The sequence below is a fragment of the Cibotium barometz genome, chromosome 2 (assembly GCF_041138505.1).
Source record: "Cibotium barometz isolate CiBa-2024 chromosome 2, ASM4113850v1, whole genome shotgun sequence".
In the NCBI taxonomy this organism is placed as follows: domain Eukaryota; kingdom Viridiplantae; phylum Streptophyta; class Polypodiopsida; order Cyatheales; family Cibotiaceae; genus Cibotium; species Cibotium barometz.
This window is the reverse complement of record NC_141047.1, coordinates 5,206,169-5,223,411: the sequence shown is the minus strand read 5'-3', so window position 1 is coordinate 5,223,411 and position 17,243 is coordinate 5,206,169. Positions and strand designations below refer to the sequence as shown.

At 38.7% G+C, this 17,243-nt stretch overlaps 1 protein-coding gene across 4 annotated transcripts in view; it reads left to right on the top strand.

The window, feature by feature from the left end:
- The window catches only part of LOC147640567 (serine/threonine-protein kinase 12-like), a 119,056-nt gene extending 105,186 nt beyond the window's left edge, over window positions 1–13,870 (top strand). For 3 of the 4 annotated variants that reach the window (XR_015268045.1, XM_086813046.1, XM_086813041.1), the window contains one exon: window positions 13,506–13,870. Coding sequence is in view for 3 of the 4 variants with exons in the window: in XM_086813046.1 (XP_086669172.1) it covers window positions 13,506–13,641 (136 nt within the window). In the remaining variant the exon portion in view is untranslated. The remainder of the gene's footprint in view (window positions 1–13,505) is intronic. The other variant, XM_086813053.1, reaches the window with a different exon arrangement.
- Window positions 13,871–17,243: the final 3,373 nt, after the last annotated feature.

Here is a 17,243-nt window from a genome sequence, read left to right as displayed (position 1 = left end):
CCGCAACTGAAAAGCTTCCAAGTAGGCATCCAAAATTTTGAGGATAATCTTTCAATATTTGTTCATCCAACCATTTTGCATCCATAGCGGTATAGTTGCAAAACTTGATGAGATAGCGCCGCTATAAACAGCCTCGAGGGAGCTTCTTTTCTTTATGAAAAAGGAGTTACTCAAGTTGGAGAATCTCTTCCATTTCCTCAACTTCAGAAGGGTCCTCCTCCATAGGTTGATTGGGCTCTGGTCCCAAATACTTTCGAAGTAGGCTCATATGAAAAGTATTATAAGTCTTCCAACGATCTGGGAGAGCCAATCTGAATGCAACCTCATTAATCTTTTGGGTAATTTTTGAAAGGGCCATAGTACCTGTTGGCCAGCTTAGGAGTAGCACCCTCCTTGCTAGGTCTTTTACGAAGTCTGGCCTTATCAAATTTCAGCAATACCCAATCTCCTTCTTTGAGATCCATGTGAAGTCTATGCTTATCAGTAGCCTTTTTATGCTTTTCATGGGACTGTTGAATGGTTGTCCGTACTTTGGCAAAAGCATCCTGCAAATCACGTACATATCATCTGCTGCAAAGATTTCATCTTTTGTACGCAAAATGGGAGGCAAGACTACTCTGCCATACATAACCTCATATGGTGCTTTGCTTGTAGAGGAGTGTACGGTATTGTTGTAGGCAAATTCTACCGATGGTAAAAACTTCTCCCACATGCTCTTTTGCTCAGCAACATAGCATTTAAGCAAATCAAGTATGGCTGAATTTGCAGCTTCACTTTGTCCATCCGTCTCAGGGTGAAAAGCTGACGAAAATTAGGTTTTGTGCCCATATTGTCAAAAAGAGCCCTCCAAAATAGACTAGTGGTCCTGGGATCTCTGTCACCCACAATGGACTTAGGCATTCCATGATGCTTAAAGGTGTGTGAGAGAAGAAGTTTAACCATGTGGTCTGGTTTAATGGTCCTCTTCACTAGTATGAAGTGACCTTGTTTGCTGAATTTGTCCACAATAGTCCATATGGCATCATTGCCATACTTGTACAAGGCTAATCCAGGATGAAGGCCATGACTATGCTTTCCCAAGGTTCATTTGGCACAGGTAAGGTTGAAGTAACCCTGGGCTCTTTTGTCTATTTGAATTTTACCTTTTGGCAAGTAATATCTTGACGTACATATGCCTCAATATCCTTGCGTATAATAGGCCAAAAGAAATACCTCTCAATAAACTGAGTGGTTGGCAAAATTCCTCTATGCCCTGCATAAGGCGGTGCATGAGACTCATGCAAAAAATTTTGCATGAAGTCTTAAGTAACACATAATCTGTTAGCATACATGAGATATCGATCTTTACATACATATGGCATATGCGCTGTCTCGGACTGCAAGTCAGTCCATAAAGATGAAAAATCAGCATCCGTAGCATAAGCATTACGCATCATAGTGAAAACAAAATAGATTGGAGCTAGAGTGCCCCAAATCTGAAAATAAAACGACACCTGTTGGCCCCAAAGCTTGGCACCCCTTGCGGTATTTCTTTATTCAATTTCAAAAATATGTAAGGTTGAGTACACCAAAACCAGCCAAGAGAATACACCTGTATGTCCAATCTGGCAGCCCACAATACCTCTTAGCACAGAGGATTCACACACACAGATCTCTGTCTCAAAGCAACACTCTGTGCTTCCCTCTGATCAGCCAAGACTATTCAGCAGGACAGCCTTAAGCATACATTTGGCATTTCTCATGCACATGATTCAACAACTCAGCACAACATACATTCACTGTCCCAATCTCAGTTTCCACCCTTTTCAATCTGCCATACCCCTCCTCTCACAAGGGGCCAGATAGAACAAATCTGCAACAGACATAAGCCAATGGAAAGAAAGACAGATGAACAAGTTCAAAGCTTACCAAGTCAGTGCGTGATCCTGCACCCGGGGAACAGTTTGTACCAGTCTGCACTTGATAGCGACTGTCTGTACTCTTTCCCTTGCAATCACTTGTTCTCAGCACCAAACAAACTCTTGGAAAAACTGTGTGCAACTGAGGATGCTGTACCTGTCCGTACAACCTCTGCACACCTGATTGACTCTGTCCGTCAGAACTGTACGGATAGTACTACTGTCGCCTCAGTTTACTGGTGCACCTGCTGTATCCGATTGTACTTGATGGCACAGTTTTGTACCTGCAGCACAGCCACCTGTTAGCAGTCGTACAAATTCTTGTACCTGCTGTCCGTACGGTTGTACCTGCAGTACAGCCTGTGTCTGAGCCCACAATTCAGCCTGTACCTGCTCAGCCTGTCAGTGCCGCCCGTACCAGCAGTGAAACCTACAGCAGGGAAGACAGTCGTACTGTACTTGCAGTCGTACAGGGCTGTACGGGCTGCACACGTGGACTGTACGGCTGGTTTGCACAGAAAAACAGCAGCAAAAACCCCAAAACAACAGTTGTCGAGCAGTCCCACGATGCTTCTCCTCTCTTCCACGATTGAGATTGCACGCATGTCTCCCAAAAGCAAGAGAGAGAGTGAAGAGAGAGAGGCATGCACGCCAAAAGTGGAGTTGCCCCCTCTCCAAACTTGTCCTAGGGCCCCAACTTTAATAATAATTAAAGTTCCCTAGGGGCCACTAAGGCCTAGGGGCAACCACACATATAACATTAAAATATTAATGTTCTAGTTCCCCCCTTCACACCTAGGGATGTCCACACATCATTATCTCTGTCCGGGCACCCCACATGTGAATCATTTAATATTTGCAACCACCATGCCCACACTTGTGCTGTTCCATTACAAATCCTCATGTGATGCGACTGAAATAGCAGCTACAAATTGCTTTCATGAGAGTTGGTCGGCAACTACATTCTTGTTTCTAGGGGTATGAATGATCTGGAAATGAAACATGGAAAGAAAGTTGGCCATCTTCTCAGAAAGCTTTGTTTGAGTAAGAAAGAATCTCAAACTTTGATGATCTCTCTTTATTGTATAAATTCAGCTCCTAAAAGGTAGCGTTTCCACACCTTTAGAGCATGAATTACAGCCATGAGTTCATGTTCATAAACACCTATATGCTTCTTAGCACCTTGCAAACGCGTTCTCTCATAGGCTTCTGCATATCCCTCTTGATTGAGGACACCTCCAATACATTCTCCCGATGCATCACATTCAACTGAGAAAGGCTTATGTAGATCAGGGACAATAAGCATAGGTCCTGTTGCAATGGCATTCTTGAGTGCTGTAAAAGCATTGGACTCTGCTTCTTCCCAAATGCCTTATGAGCAAAATGCTTTATGAATCTTCTGTAATGTGAGCATAAGCCAAGAAAGCTTCGTACTTCATGTACGTTCTTAGGTTGAGGCCAATTAATTACAGCTTGAATTTTCTATGGATTCATACGTACTCCATCTTTAGAAACAATATGATCCAAGTAATGGATCTCAGAAAGGAAAAACTCACTCTTCTTAGGATTTATGAAGAGTTCGTGTTTCCTTAATTCGTCAAACACAATGGTTAGGTGTTTGATATGTTATTGCTTATTTTGAAAATATCATCACAAAATGTGCCAGTAAATATACGGTGTTCTTGGAAGATGCGATCCATAAGCTTGTTAAATGTAGCTGGAGCATTGGTAGTACGGAAAGCAGTCTTATGCACATCCTGAGGTGCAACTCTGACTTGATGATATGCACTCTTCAAGTCTATCTTGCTAAAGCATGACGCTCCTTGCAAACGATCCAAGATATCATCAATGCGAGGAATAGGAAAATTCCTTACTAAAAAAGAAGGATGGTTCTTTCAAGATGTGTGTTGATTACAGGGCTCTTAACAAAATAACCATTAAGAACCAAACTACTTGAGAATGCTCAGATGTGAAACAAAATCATCTATCTTGTAAATTTAAAATTCTCAGAATTACTAAAAATAGCATAAAAAGTTGTAATAGCCTTTTCTTTACAACGTGTATTACAACATGTGTCTTTAGTTTAGAGAAGGTTCATGCCAATGACCTAAATACTTTCTGTATTGCATTTATAGTGTGCTTAAGATATTATTTAAGGATTTTTAATAATTTTCGCACTTGATAAAATTTTCTAACTAATGTCTTCTGTTGAGAGGATTTCTCTAGTAGGAATGTTTTTGACTTAAATAGAAATGGTTTTTTTTACAAAGAGTGTCTAAAAGCCACAAAAGTGGTATTTTTTCTACATGACTAGTGTTAAGGATGGGTGGGTTAATAGGGAGTGTGAGGTGCTAGGCTAGTCGATGACATAGTCAATTTGAAAAGTTAAAGGTGAAGGCCCAAATGACCTTTAATTTCAAGAAGCAATTGATTACATGCAAGCCACTGGGTAAGAGGGGGGTTTGGTCATCTATTTGTATTGACTTGGAGACTTTTGATTAGAGGGTTGAGGAAAGATTTTAGGCAAAGTTTGGAGGTAAGTCAAATATCTATGGAGACACACACCTGTCTCAGGGGCAGCCTAGTTCACGTGATATCCAAGAGATAAAGATATAGAGAGCAAGAGGGGAGAGAGAAGGGAATAGGGATCTTGCACAATACACCACACTGAGCGGGGAACAAGTCCCGTCCCCTTTTAGGAATTTATTGAGGAACAATCCACGGGTACATCGACCAGGATCAATTAATGAATACAAAACAAACAGATATGCTGATGTAGGATAATTCCAAGTCGATGTCAATGTCTATGTCTAGGCACGGGATCACTGATGTCGAGCACACCACGGGGAATGACGCACAAGTTTCTCTCATCGGCCTAGTTCCAGATCCAAATCCCCAATCCAGATCCAAGTCTACATCAAATCCAAGTCCAAAATCCAAGTTCAAATGTATATCTGAGTCCAAGTTCGAGATCCAATCTAAGTCCAAGTCGAGGTTTGATTCCTGTCTCCTCCGCGCAACGAATTCCAGGATGCTTGCAACGGAAGTAGCACTTCTTGCGCAGGGCAGAGCCTCTCACTCGAAGCCTCGCCCACGGATATCCGGACAAGAGACTAATCTCTCGGTTCTTCCAAAACCAAATCCGGAAAAACTTCCATCGCCCAGCAGACATAGGCGATTCTTCCAGGATATTTTATTCTAACTTAGTCAAGGTCTTAACTAACCAAACTGACCTGACCAAACCCGTAAGTCACATTGTCAGATCAAGGAAGAGACTTGCACTTGGATCTTAGAGACCAACGCTTTTTTCCTCATCAAGAGGCACAACCGTTGATTCTTTTTCATAGAACAAGGGTTATCCGGGGTTTACTTCAACTATCGTAACTTAACAGAATTGCGTCTCATTTTAGGGATCCATCAGTCCAGCCTAATCCCATCCAATCCCATGGGTTAGCCAACTACTGTAGTGATAGGATCCGTTTAAAAATTTGGTTATGTTTTGCCCCGGGTACCAGGAAAACAGTTCCCAGGCTCCCTAGCCGGCGCTTCAAGCAAAACTTCAAGATAGTCACACCACTTACACACCCAATATGAAATTGTGTGTTTCATAGATTCAATTGTCTTTAAAACAGTCTTTTAATGAAACCATAGTGTCACTGATTATAATCCTCTAAAATATCTAGCTTGAATTTCAATTTACAATCATTCTTTCATCGGTGTACCTATGGCATCATTGGCAACCAGAACGCTCACCACCTGTTCACTCAGGGACCTTTTTAATAGTTCCTAGCTCATAGTATTCGAAAATATAATCACATAAGAAAATCCAGATGGACTCTCCATTGAAGATCAGCAAGATTAACCTATAGATCCATATAAAAGAGCTATGGACTCATCCGTTGAGGACCTGCAAGGCCAATCAACTAGATCCATGTCCGAGTTCCGAAAACAACTCAATTCCTTATTCCATTTTCTTCCATGACGCACGCGTGGGTATCTTCGGCGACCCAGAGGCCGAGCACCGTATGGTCAGCACCCTCTAGGCTCCTTCGTAGGTCACCTAGTGCTTCACTCATAGGTCGCTTCCTCGTTCCCTCATCCACCGTATTGGAAGCTCACCATTTAAATCGAACCGAGGCTGGTCAAGACCTCGGCCGACCTTGCTACGCGAGACGTCCTTCATTGACTCTCGTTTAATTGTTGCAACTTTATCACTTAGGTCTCCACGATCTCATTCACAAGATTGTCAAAATGTTTCCCCACCATTCTTGACATAAAACAGTCATTTAAAAACAGGTTTCATAAATACAATTTCTAAGGAATTCTCATCTTTTCACATTGTTCTACATCATTTCTCGTTATTTCATATTCTTCTACATCAATTCACATTGCTTATTCCACATCCAGTTTTATGTATTCCCATCCTCTATTCATTCTCATCCAATCACATCATACTACATCTCATCACATCTATCTATCCATTACATCACATCACAACATATCCACATCACATCACATCCATCTACATTCGTTCAAATCCACATCACATTCACATATCATCACATTACGTTTACCTCTATTTACATCACTTCACATGCATTCACATTTATCCAAGTCGACATCACATCTATCTACATCATATCTCATCCATTCATATCTAACTAGATCCACATCATATCCATCCATTCATATCTAACCAGATCCACATCATATCCATCACACTCATTCATATCTCACATTCATTCACATCTCGTAACATTCATCCTTATCTTATCACATCTCGTTCACATCCATCCACCTCATATCTCATTCATTCCATCCACATTACATCACATCTATATCCACATCTCATCACATCCACATCCACATTCACATCCATTTACATCACATTACATTATATTCACATCTCACATCTCACCAAATCCAGTCACATCTCATCACATCCATTCACAGCTCATCACATTTATCCACATCCATTCGTTCATTCATATTCACATCTTATCACATCGCATTTACATTTAGTACCGTTTTCTACTTTCGATATTGATGGGACTTTTCTAAGTTTCTGTCAATTACTTGGCCTAGTTAAAGGTACTTTTTATCGATGGATATTTTCATATTCTTTCTCAAATTTCTCAAGTAAGATATATTCAATATTCTTCTTTTTGAGTAAAAGATTCATGGGATTTACAAAAATCAATTCTATCCATATTTTTCAATAAAAATAATAATACTCAAAATTTCACTTTTGATAAATACTCATAATTTGAATTATGTCAAAAATTCTCTTTTACCATTTAATTACTTGAATCTCAAATATTATCTCTTTTTGTATAAAAATAAATTTATCAAAATTTACTCTTTTTTCTTAGTTAATTAATTATGCATAATTTCAAAAAAAAATTCTTATGAATATAATGAAAATCATTCTTTTTGCATAGGATGTCGAATCCTAGAATATGGTAAGAAGTCCTCTTTTAGTATTATGCATAAAAATAAGATATGTATTATTTTCTAAAAATTTTGCCATAGCTTAGATGCTATTACTGATAATTCTTAAATTTTTTTCTAAAGTATAAAAGCTTGTAATGAAAATATGATAGTAGTTTCTCTTTTATGTTTAAAATCAAACTATGAATTAAAATCATAATTTTAACCATAAAATTAAATATAACTATGATTATCTCACTAGATTAAGCTAATTTCAAATTCCTCTTTTCTCAAATTGTTAGGATAATTCATTTCTCATTTAGAATGAATTAGAGTAATTTTTAACTACTCATAAACAATCTAAAAGAATTTACCATTATTTTAATAGCACAAAATCATGAAAATATCATTTTCTTAATCTCTAGCTTATCAAGTCTAGAGTTTAGCTTTGAATTAAGAGACTATCATTGAGAAACATCCTTTTTTAAGAGATTTAGCCATAAAGATGGTCTTTCTTTTAGAGAGAGATTTACTTAAAGAAAGCACTACAATTTAAGTATAAAGTTTAACTTAATGCTAATTAAACATTAAGAAACTTAGGGAAAGCTTGATTTGAATTAAAATAATCATTTTGAAAGCTTCTCAAACTTGAGAGAGATTGAGAAAAAGAAAGTTAATGAGAAAATTTAAAAAAATCATAAAATTTGATTTTATCTCTAAGTTTTGCTTGATTCTCTAATTGCAGTGAAGTCCCCGACCAATCAATTGGTCCACCAAGAGGAGAAGAACAACTCTAAGAGTTGTTGTAGAGAGAGAGCTCCAAGCTCCCAAGAGGAAAATTTAAGAGACAATAAAAAATATGATTATTTTAATATAATATTGGCATGGTATAGCTCCAATATTCAATTACAAATGGTTGAGGGTCTATTTATAGGTGAGAGAGGCCACTAACCAAGTCCAACTGGATTCTAGAATTTTTCAGGTTCAGTTTTTTGGACAAGATTTGGACCAGTTTGGCTCTCTTTTTTATTTGGTTTGATCTAGGAGAGAGGAGAGATAAAAATATCATAAGTTTTCTTGAATTAAAAACCTTCCACGCATGTGAAAGAGGCGCCTACCTCAAGAGTCTCCCTTTCCTTACCAAGGTATCAAAAATGCATCATTATTCCAAAATATCTCATTTTTTTAGTAATATTCATAATTTTTAACTAATAAACCTTGTACTCATTCAACTCTTCATCTTATGTGAGCATTTACTCATTTTTGGGTATTTTCTTTTATACTTTTGATTTATCTCATCCCAACACTTGGATTAATCCAATTGGTCCATTGCCATCTGGTTGCAATGACCACCCGACTGGGAAATCCAATACAGTCATCTGGACCATCTAGTCGCAATGACCACCCGACTGCGAAGTCCAAGATATCTGGCATCGTTGCCGTCAATGTGTCATCTGGCATCGTTGCCTCCCATGTACAAATCTCATTATGGCATCATTGTCGTCCAATGGGTAATCTGGCATCGTTGCCACCCAAATACAAATCTTGCTCCTTGGGCTATCGAGCATCGTTGCCACCCAAACTAAGTAATCATTATAAGCAGAATAATGATCAATTCCAGTCCAATATATATATATATATATATATATATATATATATATATATATATATATATAATGAAGAGGGCTAGAGGTACAATCCCTCCCTCTTGAATCTGTCTTGATCGCAAGACGTTGATATACCAGTACCTCAAATATATCTAGACGAACTACTTCCTCATAAGCTCGTAGTATATCTGGATAGTCCTTGAAGTACTCCTCTAGCATCCATTTCACGTGCAATAGCGAATAACTCTCGAATTCCAAGATGAACTTTTCGACCACTGTTTTTTCTCATAGAATGAAACACAATCTCTTCTGGCTCTTCCACCCGTGGTGGATCCTTCAAAACAGGCCCCTCTGGGGGTAACCTATACATGGTTTCAATAAACTGTCATGGAAGGCATTATGTGTCCTCCAATCATTTTAACGGTCCAACCAATAACAAACATGGTTGATCTTCTTGGTATCCTGAGAAAGGTCCATATACCATCATTCCCTGACTTTGGCAATCCAAAGATAAAATCCATAGCAATACTCTCCCATAGACCATTCAATGCGTGCAATAACCCTGCTAGCTTTTGTCGGTCAAACTTGTCATTCTGACAAACCAAACATTCTTGAATCATAAAGTTTAATGTCCTTTCTGATAGTAGGCCAATAGAAGTAGCTCTCCAAAGCTTGATGTGTAGTCAAGGTGTCTCTATGTCCCATGTAGGAAGGATCTCTATGCCCCATGTAGGAAGGAGCATGGCACTCTTCCACTACCTTGGCCTCAATCCCTTGTGTCACACATAACCTGGGTTTGCATCATGAGAAAACCCTCCTTGATGACATAATTCAATGCACCAGTAAATGTGGAAAGGCAATAAGTGACACCTATGCTATAAGGGTATAGTAGCGGTGGAGATCAAATGTCACTTTTCCTACAACATTTGCTTGAGAAAATGCAACGGGATGAGAAAACAACTTGCTAAGGTTTGAAATGATTATGGAATATTTGAATAAAAAATCCCAAGTTAGTGTTCATGTGATGATCAATTCTTTGATTTTTGGATCAATGACTCAAAGCTTTGGAGTAACACTTTCAATATTAAGCTTGCAAGGAATAAGCATAACGAACTTGCTAAACGATTAGCAATCGTCAAACACTGTGTGTTACACTTACTTGGACTAGGAGGCAAACTTGTCACACTTCATCAAAGTGAAATCCATATGATAACCCTTAGAAATCCTTTATCAAAGAAAATTCCATATGATATTCCATAGAAACCACATGGCTCATGGGTCTCTTGAGATAATGGATCCGCTATCTTGTTGTCTTCAACTTTCATAGGCCATACCATGGCCTGCTTGGTTGAAGATTGCTTCACTCATAAGTGAATTATAAATGAGTAATCCCATAAACGTAGCTTTTATTTGAGAAAGCTATATAAGTGAGGGTTATGAGTGAAGATGGTTATTATAAACCTTGACTCTTATAATCAGCCTTCTTTCCTAACCCCCAAGCTCCCCTAGCCCCTAGACTAGGTCAGTTGGCCTTGTTGTTTGCATCAGATACGTAACATAAAGCTTGGAGAGTGTTAGATCACCCCCGAGCATAGGGGTCAAGGCTCTTGTCCACACATACCAAAACAATAGGCCCTAGTATCCCATACCACCAAGATCTTTGCGAAGGGACGGATGGCAGATTGTTTGAATCACCGATAGGGCCTTGTATTATAAGATAGGGCCGAGGACTCCTCAACTTAGGAGACAGTTGCTAGTTTGAAACTTAGATTCACCGATTTCATTTCCAAGGACATTAATGTTTGAGGAGGGAAAGTATGTTACGTACTTGATACTAAACATGGGGTTAGCCAACCTAATCTGGGGCCATGATATTGTGAATGTTATGAAGAGAAAAATTATTGCCTCTATCGTAATAAGCACAGGGCACTCACAAGCACACATACACATCTACAAAATTATTGTACACATCACATCTTGCATGGAGTATTGAATTTACTTAGGTTATTGTTAAGATCTTACAGGCCAAGCCTGTTAATAACACATCCATCAGTGAAACATGCTAGAGTATGCTGTCTCTAGTTCACCTTCCAACTAAGAGCTATGGGTCCAAAAAGGGAATTGCTTATGAGCTCACTCCTAAGGTCTATAGGATTGCATCAATGCATCTACATTCAAATTTTGAGATGGTAGAGTCCATAAACCAAATGTATTCGCTCATGCAGGCTGTATTCCACCCAATAGTGAGTGAGACCTTCACACATTCACCATAACAAGCTTCATGTACATAATTTGCTCAGACAAAGGGGGGAGTGTTTCCTGAGGTTTTGGCATGTCGGATCCCAGTGATCCAAAACAATTGGACATTACATCGGTAGGTGCGGAGATCAAGAGGGGGTCCTTTATACAGATCCATATGGATTTGATGAGGTCTTATTTTCTGTTTTCTTCACTGGCACGATGGAATAGTGACCTAGAGCTGGGAAGATTCGAGGTGGTGACACCTCAGTAACTGTTTATTCACTTGGAGCATGTAAATAGGGATATGTGGTTTCGCATGGATCCGTCATGGGGTGGCATCCTAGACTGATCACAACGGGTTAGTCCTTGGGGAAAATCCGCACAGAAACGGTATTCAAAGGATGAGAATTGTTCATCACAACCTAGGTGGTTGGTTGGATGCAGATAGCTAGAAGTTGGAGTTAGCAGGTGCGACGTGATACTCCTGGAGCATGTTATTGCTCACATAGTTTTGTACCTTCTTCTACAAGTTGCAAGCTTTATTTGATCAGAAGTTTCAGTGACAACTGAGAGCCAGTGTTGTGATTGAGGTACTGCAAGATGATACTTGAGGAGGACAATGCTCTCATATCGAAGGTTTGAAGCAGATTGTATATTTGGATGCGTGCATGGAGAGATTCTGTAGAGTTATTGGAGTGATCCATAGTCACCAGAAATGTCGGAGTTTTGAAACGTTTCGAGTTTTGAAGGTTTTTTCTCGAAAGGTTTTGTCCATCACCTACAAAACCGCAAGTTTTGGAAATATATATATATACATATATATGTATACATATATACATATATATATGTATATATACATATATACATATATATATGTATACATATATATACATATATATATGTATACATATATATATGTATATATGTATATATGTATATATATATATGTATATGTATATGTATATGTATACATATATATGTATATGTATATATATATGTATATGTATACATATATATGTATATATTTATATATATGTATATGTACATATATATATGTACATATGTACATAGTAGAGGGAAGAGAGAGGAAAGAGAAGATCAGGGTAAGGAGGGCAAAGAGCGGGAGGAGGAGGAGGAGGAGGAGAGGGGGCAGCAGTGGCAAGTGCTCATTGCGTAGAGGGCACAGGTGGCAGCAATCAGCAGCAAGGGGCACAGGGCGCAGATGTGGGGCGCTGGGGTCTCCAGCATGGGTAGATGTGGGGCTTGGGTGCACAACAGACTTCACAAAGGTGAGGCGGTGACAGAAGTGCGCAACGAGCAAATCGGGGGGCAGTCGATAGTCACACGCATTTTTTGTCAAAGGTTTTGAAGGTTTTGTAGAAACGTTTCTCAAGTTTTGCCAGACCAAAATGGGTTTTTTGGTGACTATGGAGCAATCCCAAGGAGCATCAGCATCGACATATCTACATCAAATTCATTGCCATGAGATGAGAGGGTGTGTTGGATTTGGATGTGGGTTTGAATCTGAAGAATCGAAGAAGATTTGGGGTGGGGGAATGAAGATATTTGATAATTGAATGAAACTTTTCTTAAATACAAAAAACCAATTGAAAAACTAAGTACACGAGCCCGTGGCATAGAAATTATAAAGCGAATAAAGGCATTCCTAATATTGATGGCAGTTGAAAAGAGCGAGAAGAAATGCCATACAGTCCATTGGATGCTACTGTTTGCATATGATGCTACAGTGGCATCAGTTGATTGTTTTTTGTGGTGATATAGGCCGCCAGCTTTTTGATTTGATAAATTAGGCGTGCTTTTGAATGTGACAGCCACACGTGCTTTTCGCTTTTAAGGCCCTGTTTTTTTGTCACTTCCAATTACTTTTCATACTGCTGGGCTCGGCGTTTAATGTGGCTAGGAGGCATGGAAAGAGGTAAGAAACCGATGAACATTTATGTGTATAACATGTACCAAATGCTAAACCTGCACTACTTTTATGGACGGATGAGCACCCTGGCAGGCTTGTAATCTCTAAATGGCTTAACATTATTACATTTGAAAACAAACTGAAGGCTCGTTCACTCACAACCCCTCTTCCTTAACTAACCTTCTTCCTGCTCAAATGAACTCTTGACATTAAATTAAGATTTGTGTCAGGGCTGTGATTGATGCCCTAATTCCAGAGCCTTCAATTAAATTGAGACATTCATTTTAAAACTTGATACCTAAAAACTTGTCAATCGTAGGCTTTCTGAGTTTTTAAGTTCTTTTTGTAAGAAGATTGTGAATCTCAGCTCTGTCTATTCCCATATGCATTTGAGTGCAGGTTGATTGAGGAGTGCTGGGATAGCGATCCTGATAAAAGGCCAACATTCATGCAGATCATAGATCGATTAGAGAGCATCAAAGCTAAACATTCACGGAGTACTTTTTGGAAGGTGGCTTCTCTTTTGTCACACTAGTAGACAGTATTTTCATTCGAATAAAACATCAAATCCTGCTGCTGTGGACCAGCCTTTAAAGTTTTATGAGTACTTTCAAGGCTAGTAGTAGTACGTGCATTGGATGTATCAAATTATTTGTAAATTATTTGCATTGTCATACACTTAATATGCAAATTAAAGACTCTTTACATGTTTAACCTACATGACATGTGATAAAGAAACACATGGCTTCCATGTGTTAATTTAATTTCTCTGGTTGGTTGGTAGGTTTAGGAACCAGAATATAACCTCACTCAAGAAACAATGCTAACTTCTTACTTTTAAAAATAATTTCTCTACTTTTAATAGTGGCTTGCAAAAGGTTTGTATGTGTTTTGCTGAGTGTGGCTGACAACAAAACCAAGTTAGCATTGTTTCTTGAGTGAGAGAAATATTCTGTTGCAAATTTGCCTTTTGACAACCGCTCCTAAAATGTAAGTCTGCCTAGGGTCTACATTGATATCAGTTGTGAATATGTTCCTAGCCCAATTGTCAATCTTTTGGTATCATGATGAAGGCAACTGATGAAGGCAACAACAAGAGCAGAGAAAGAGTAACTGGAATGCCCCACTCACATGAGAGATTTTCTTACCTTTGATGGATGTGCTGCCGTGTCTGAAGAACAAAAAGTGACAATACTGCTACAGCCTTGAAGGAGGACGTTGAAACAACAACAGAACATACAAGTATCTAGGTTAAAGCTTATGCAGATCAAGTGCGGGGACCAATATTTGAACGCTAATGTTACAGACCAGGCCTAGTAACGCTGGTGAGAGGGCTACGAAGAGATTAAAGAAGGCTAAAACTAAATCTTGGAACACATGCAAACCATGCAGATACAAAACACGAGAGAAATGGTTTGCAAGGCCTATGACAGTGACACCTCCCAAACAAGCCTGCTCAGATTTGTTTGATAGGATATGTCAAATGCATAGATGGCCTCATTGTCAAGAAGAACAGAAACAATGGTGTGCTCCAGGAGAGATTGAATGGACAAAACACTGTTGTGGGGATCAACTACAGATGTCGAGACTGGTGGTGAGGGGTACACGGTGAAACTGAGATTTCGTTTACTGCGGTAGTCAAGAGAGCTGTTCAAAAAGATGTGAGCCAAGTCTAAAGCCAGTATCTTCACTGTCAACAGCATGGAATACAAAGAAATCTTGCAGGTCGGTTTAGTGCAAGCTGCTGCACGTCCTTGGGCATGATTTATAGCCTATTATTGTAATGTTTTGTACAGTTCTGATTTCGAGTCTACATGGTTTGGATTTACATTTCATGTATGTAGGAGGGGATGGTTTTTGTAATAGAGCAACTACTTTTATATTAGGCTTAGGACCATGTTCGTGGACTCAAGTATATAAGGGGGCCACGGTTGTCATTTGTGCCCTTTATGACTTTTATGACCGTTTATGATCTTTGGACGTTATCTCTCCTAGACATTTTGTTTGTTCTTGGAGCCTTGGTTTATGGAAGTCTTTTTGCATCCTCTCGGTGAGAAGTTAACTCACTTAGGCATCATGATTCTTTGTATGAGATTCTCTCTTTAATATCGTAAATAATAACCCATATCTGATCATTCCATTCTAGTCTTCCTTTTGTGAAGAAGAGTATTAATACAGTTACAAAATATAATTTTTTGTGCGGTAGTCTCAAGTACAGAGTCAAAGATTTTAGTGTAGAGTTGAAGAACATTGAAGATTCAATTCAAGATCAATGTAGAATTGAAGATTCAAGTTTAGAGAGCAAGATTCGTGCAAAGATTCACAGTTGTGGATGAGTGATACTTAATCAAAATCCTACACCTTCTTTGCATCCCTTTGCTATTTGTTATAGTTCTTGCTGTGACTTCCAAGAAACAGTTGAAATATCAAGAAATAGTTAAAATACCAAGAAATGGTAAAAATGCCAACAAACGTTTCCAAATAAAGATTGAACAGCAGTGGTTTTCTCATATTAGGTTGTTTACAACTCAATTGGACTAGCAGTAATCTTCAAAGATTAGTGTTAATCTGTGGAAGTTTAAGAAAACCAGTTCACAGAAGTGGTCTTGATAAATCAAGTGCAACTTTGGAAAAGATTGAGTGTAGATTGTAGTTTCATGTAGAAAACAATGCAAAGTTCTATGTATTTGATGCAAATACAAAGTATGGCCCTGTTGGGAATTGAGCCTAGTCAACTGGTGCGAGCGAGTGTGACGCATACACCAAGGGTTCTCCTAACCTGCATATAGGCCTCTTGAGTGGGAGGTCTCTCACAAGCATTGATTTGTCCCTCTAAAGCATCATCACTTAGCTTTGCAAAAGCTCTTAGCACGCAACAGTACCAGGCTAGCAATATAGATATAGTAAAATCATTATAGGAGGGGATGGTTTGTAATGAAGCAACGACGTAGGGTGCACATATGGGGGTCTAGGCACATGGGCTTAGGACATCTCTATGCATGTGGGATTCGGACACATGTGGCCTTGGGACTACAAAAGGCACGTGGCTTGTATACTTTGTATCCTTTGATACCTTTTGTTCCTTTGGATAATCTTGGAGCCTTTTGGTTTACATAGATTTGGGCTTATGGAAGGCTATTTTCATTTTCTTGGTGAGAGGCTAATCACGTAGACACTGAACTTGTATGTGATTATCATCTTAATTACATACAAGCTTCCATGGTGATTCCCATTATCTCAGCTTCATTTCAAAAAATGAGAGCTGTACTTTGCTAGCAAATTGGTTTATCATGCATTTTTCTTTTTCTTCAGTGCTTAGGTGCTACCTAGAGCCGATTGACGATTACATCACCTCTAAGAAGAGAAAGACCACCTTGCTATGTACTAGAGATGAGAATTTTTTCTAAACCATTGCTGACTAAGGATGTTGTCGGCCATAACCATTTCATCTATGTTTGATTGTGTTGCTATCCTAGAGTTATGGCAAATGTAGGATGCAGCAAATGCCTTAAGAGAACTACAGAGGCCACAGCTTTTGCTAATTTTGCAGCAAGGGAACTGAAATACATAGATGTTTGCTAAAGAATGTATAACTGAAATGCACTTGAAAATTGATTTGAATGGATGTATGCTTGCTCTTAAGCTAATCTCGCACTCTCGCTCACACACACAATGTTCAACCTAAGCTACAAAAGAAGAAGAGAAATAGAGGATGAGAAAGGAAGGTGGAGATTCTAAACTAGGCTAACTTGTGCTTATAACAGAATCTTGAAGTCTTCGTATCCTCACCTTGATACCAAGGTAAAAATGCAGATATAAGGGGATCAAAGCATAAAACTAGCTCCATAATTGTTTAGAATAATAATCACACTCTAATCACAATTAAATAAGCAAAATATTAACTATAAACAAAAGTTAAATTTTCATTGCAAATTCCACTTAAAATGAGCTTAGAGATACATCAATTTATAGCTCATCTAGATCCACAATCATCTCCATGAATCACTCCCATCTCTCTTGATTCTCTTGACCACATGATTCTCTCCTAGAATATCTCAATCACCTTGGAATCTACCACCCTCTAGACTTTTCACCCTTTACAAATGACCAATCAAATCAATCTTTGATGAATATACG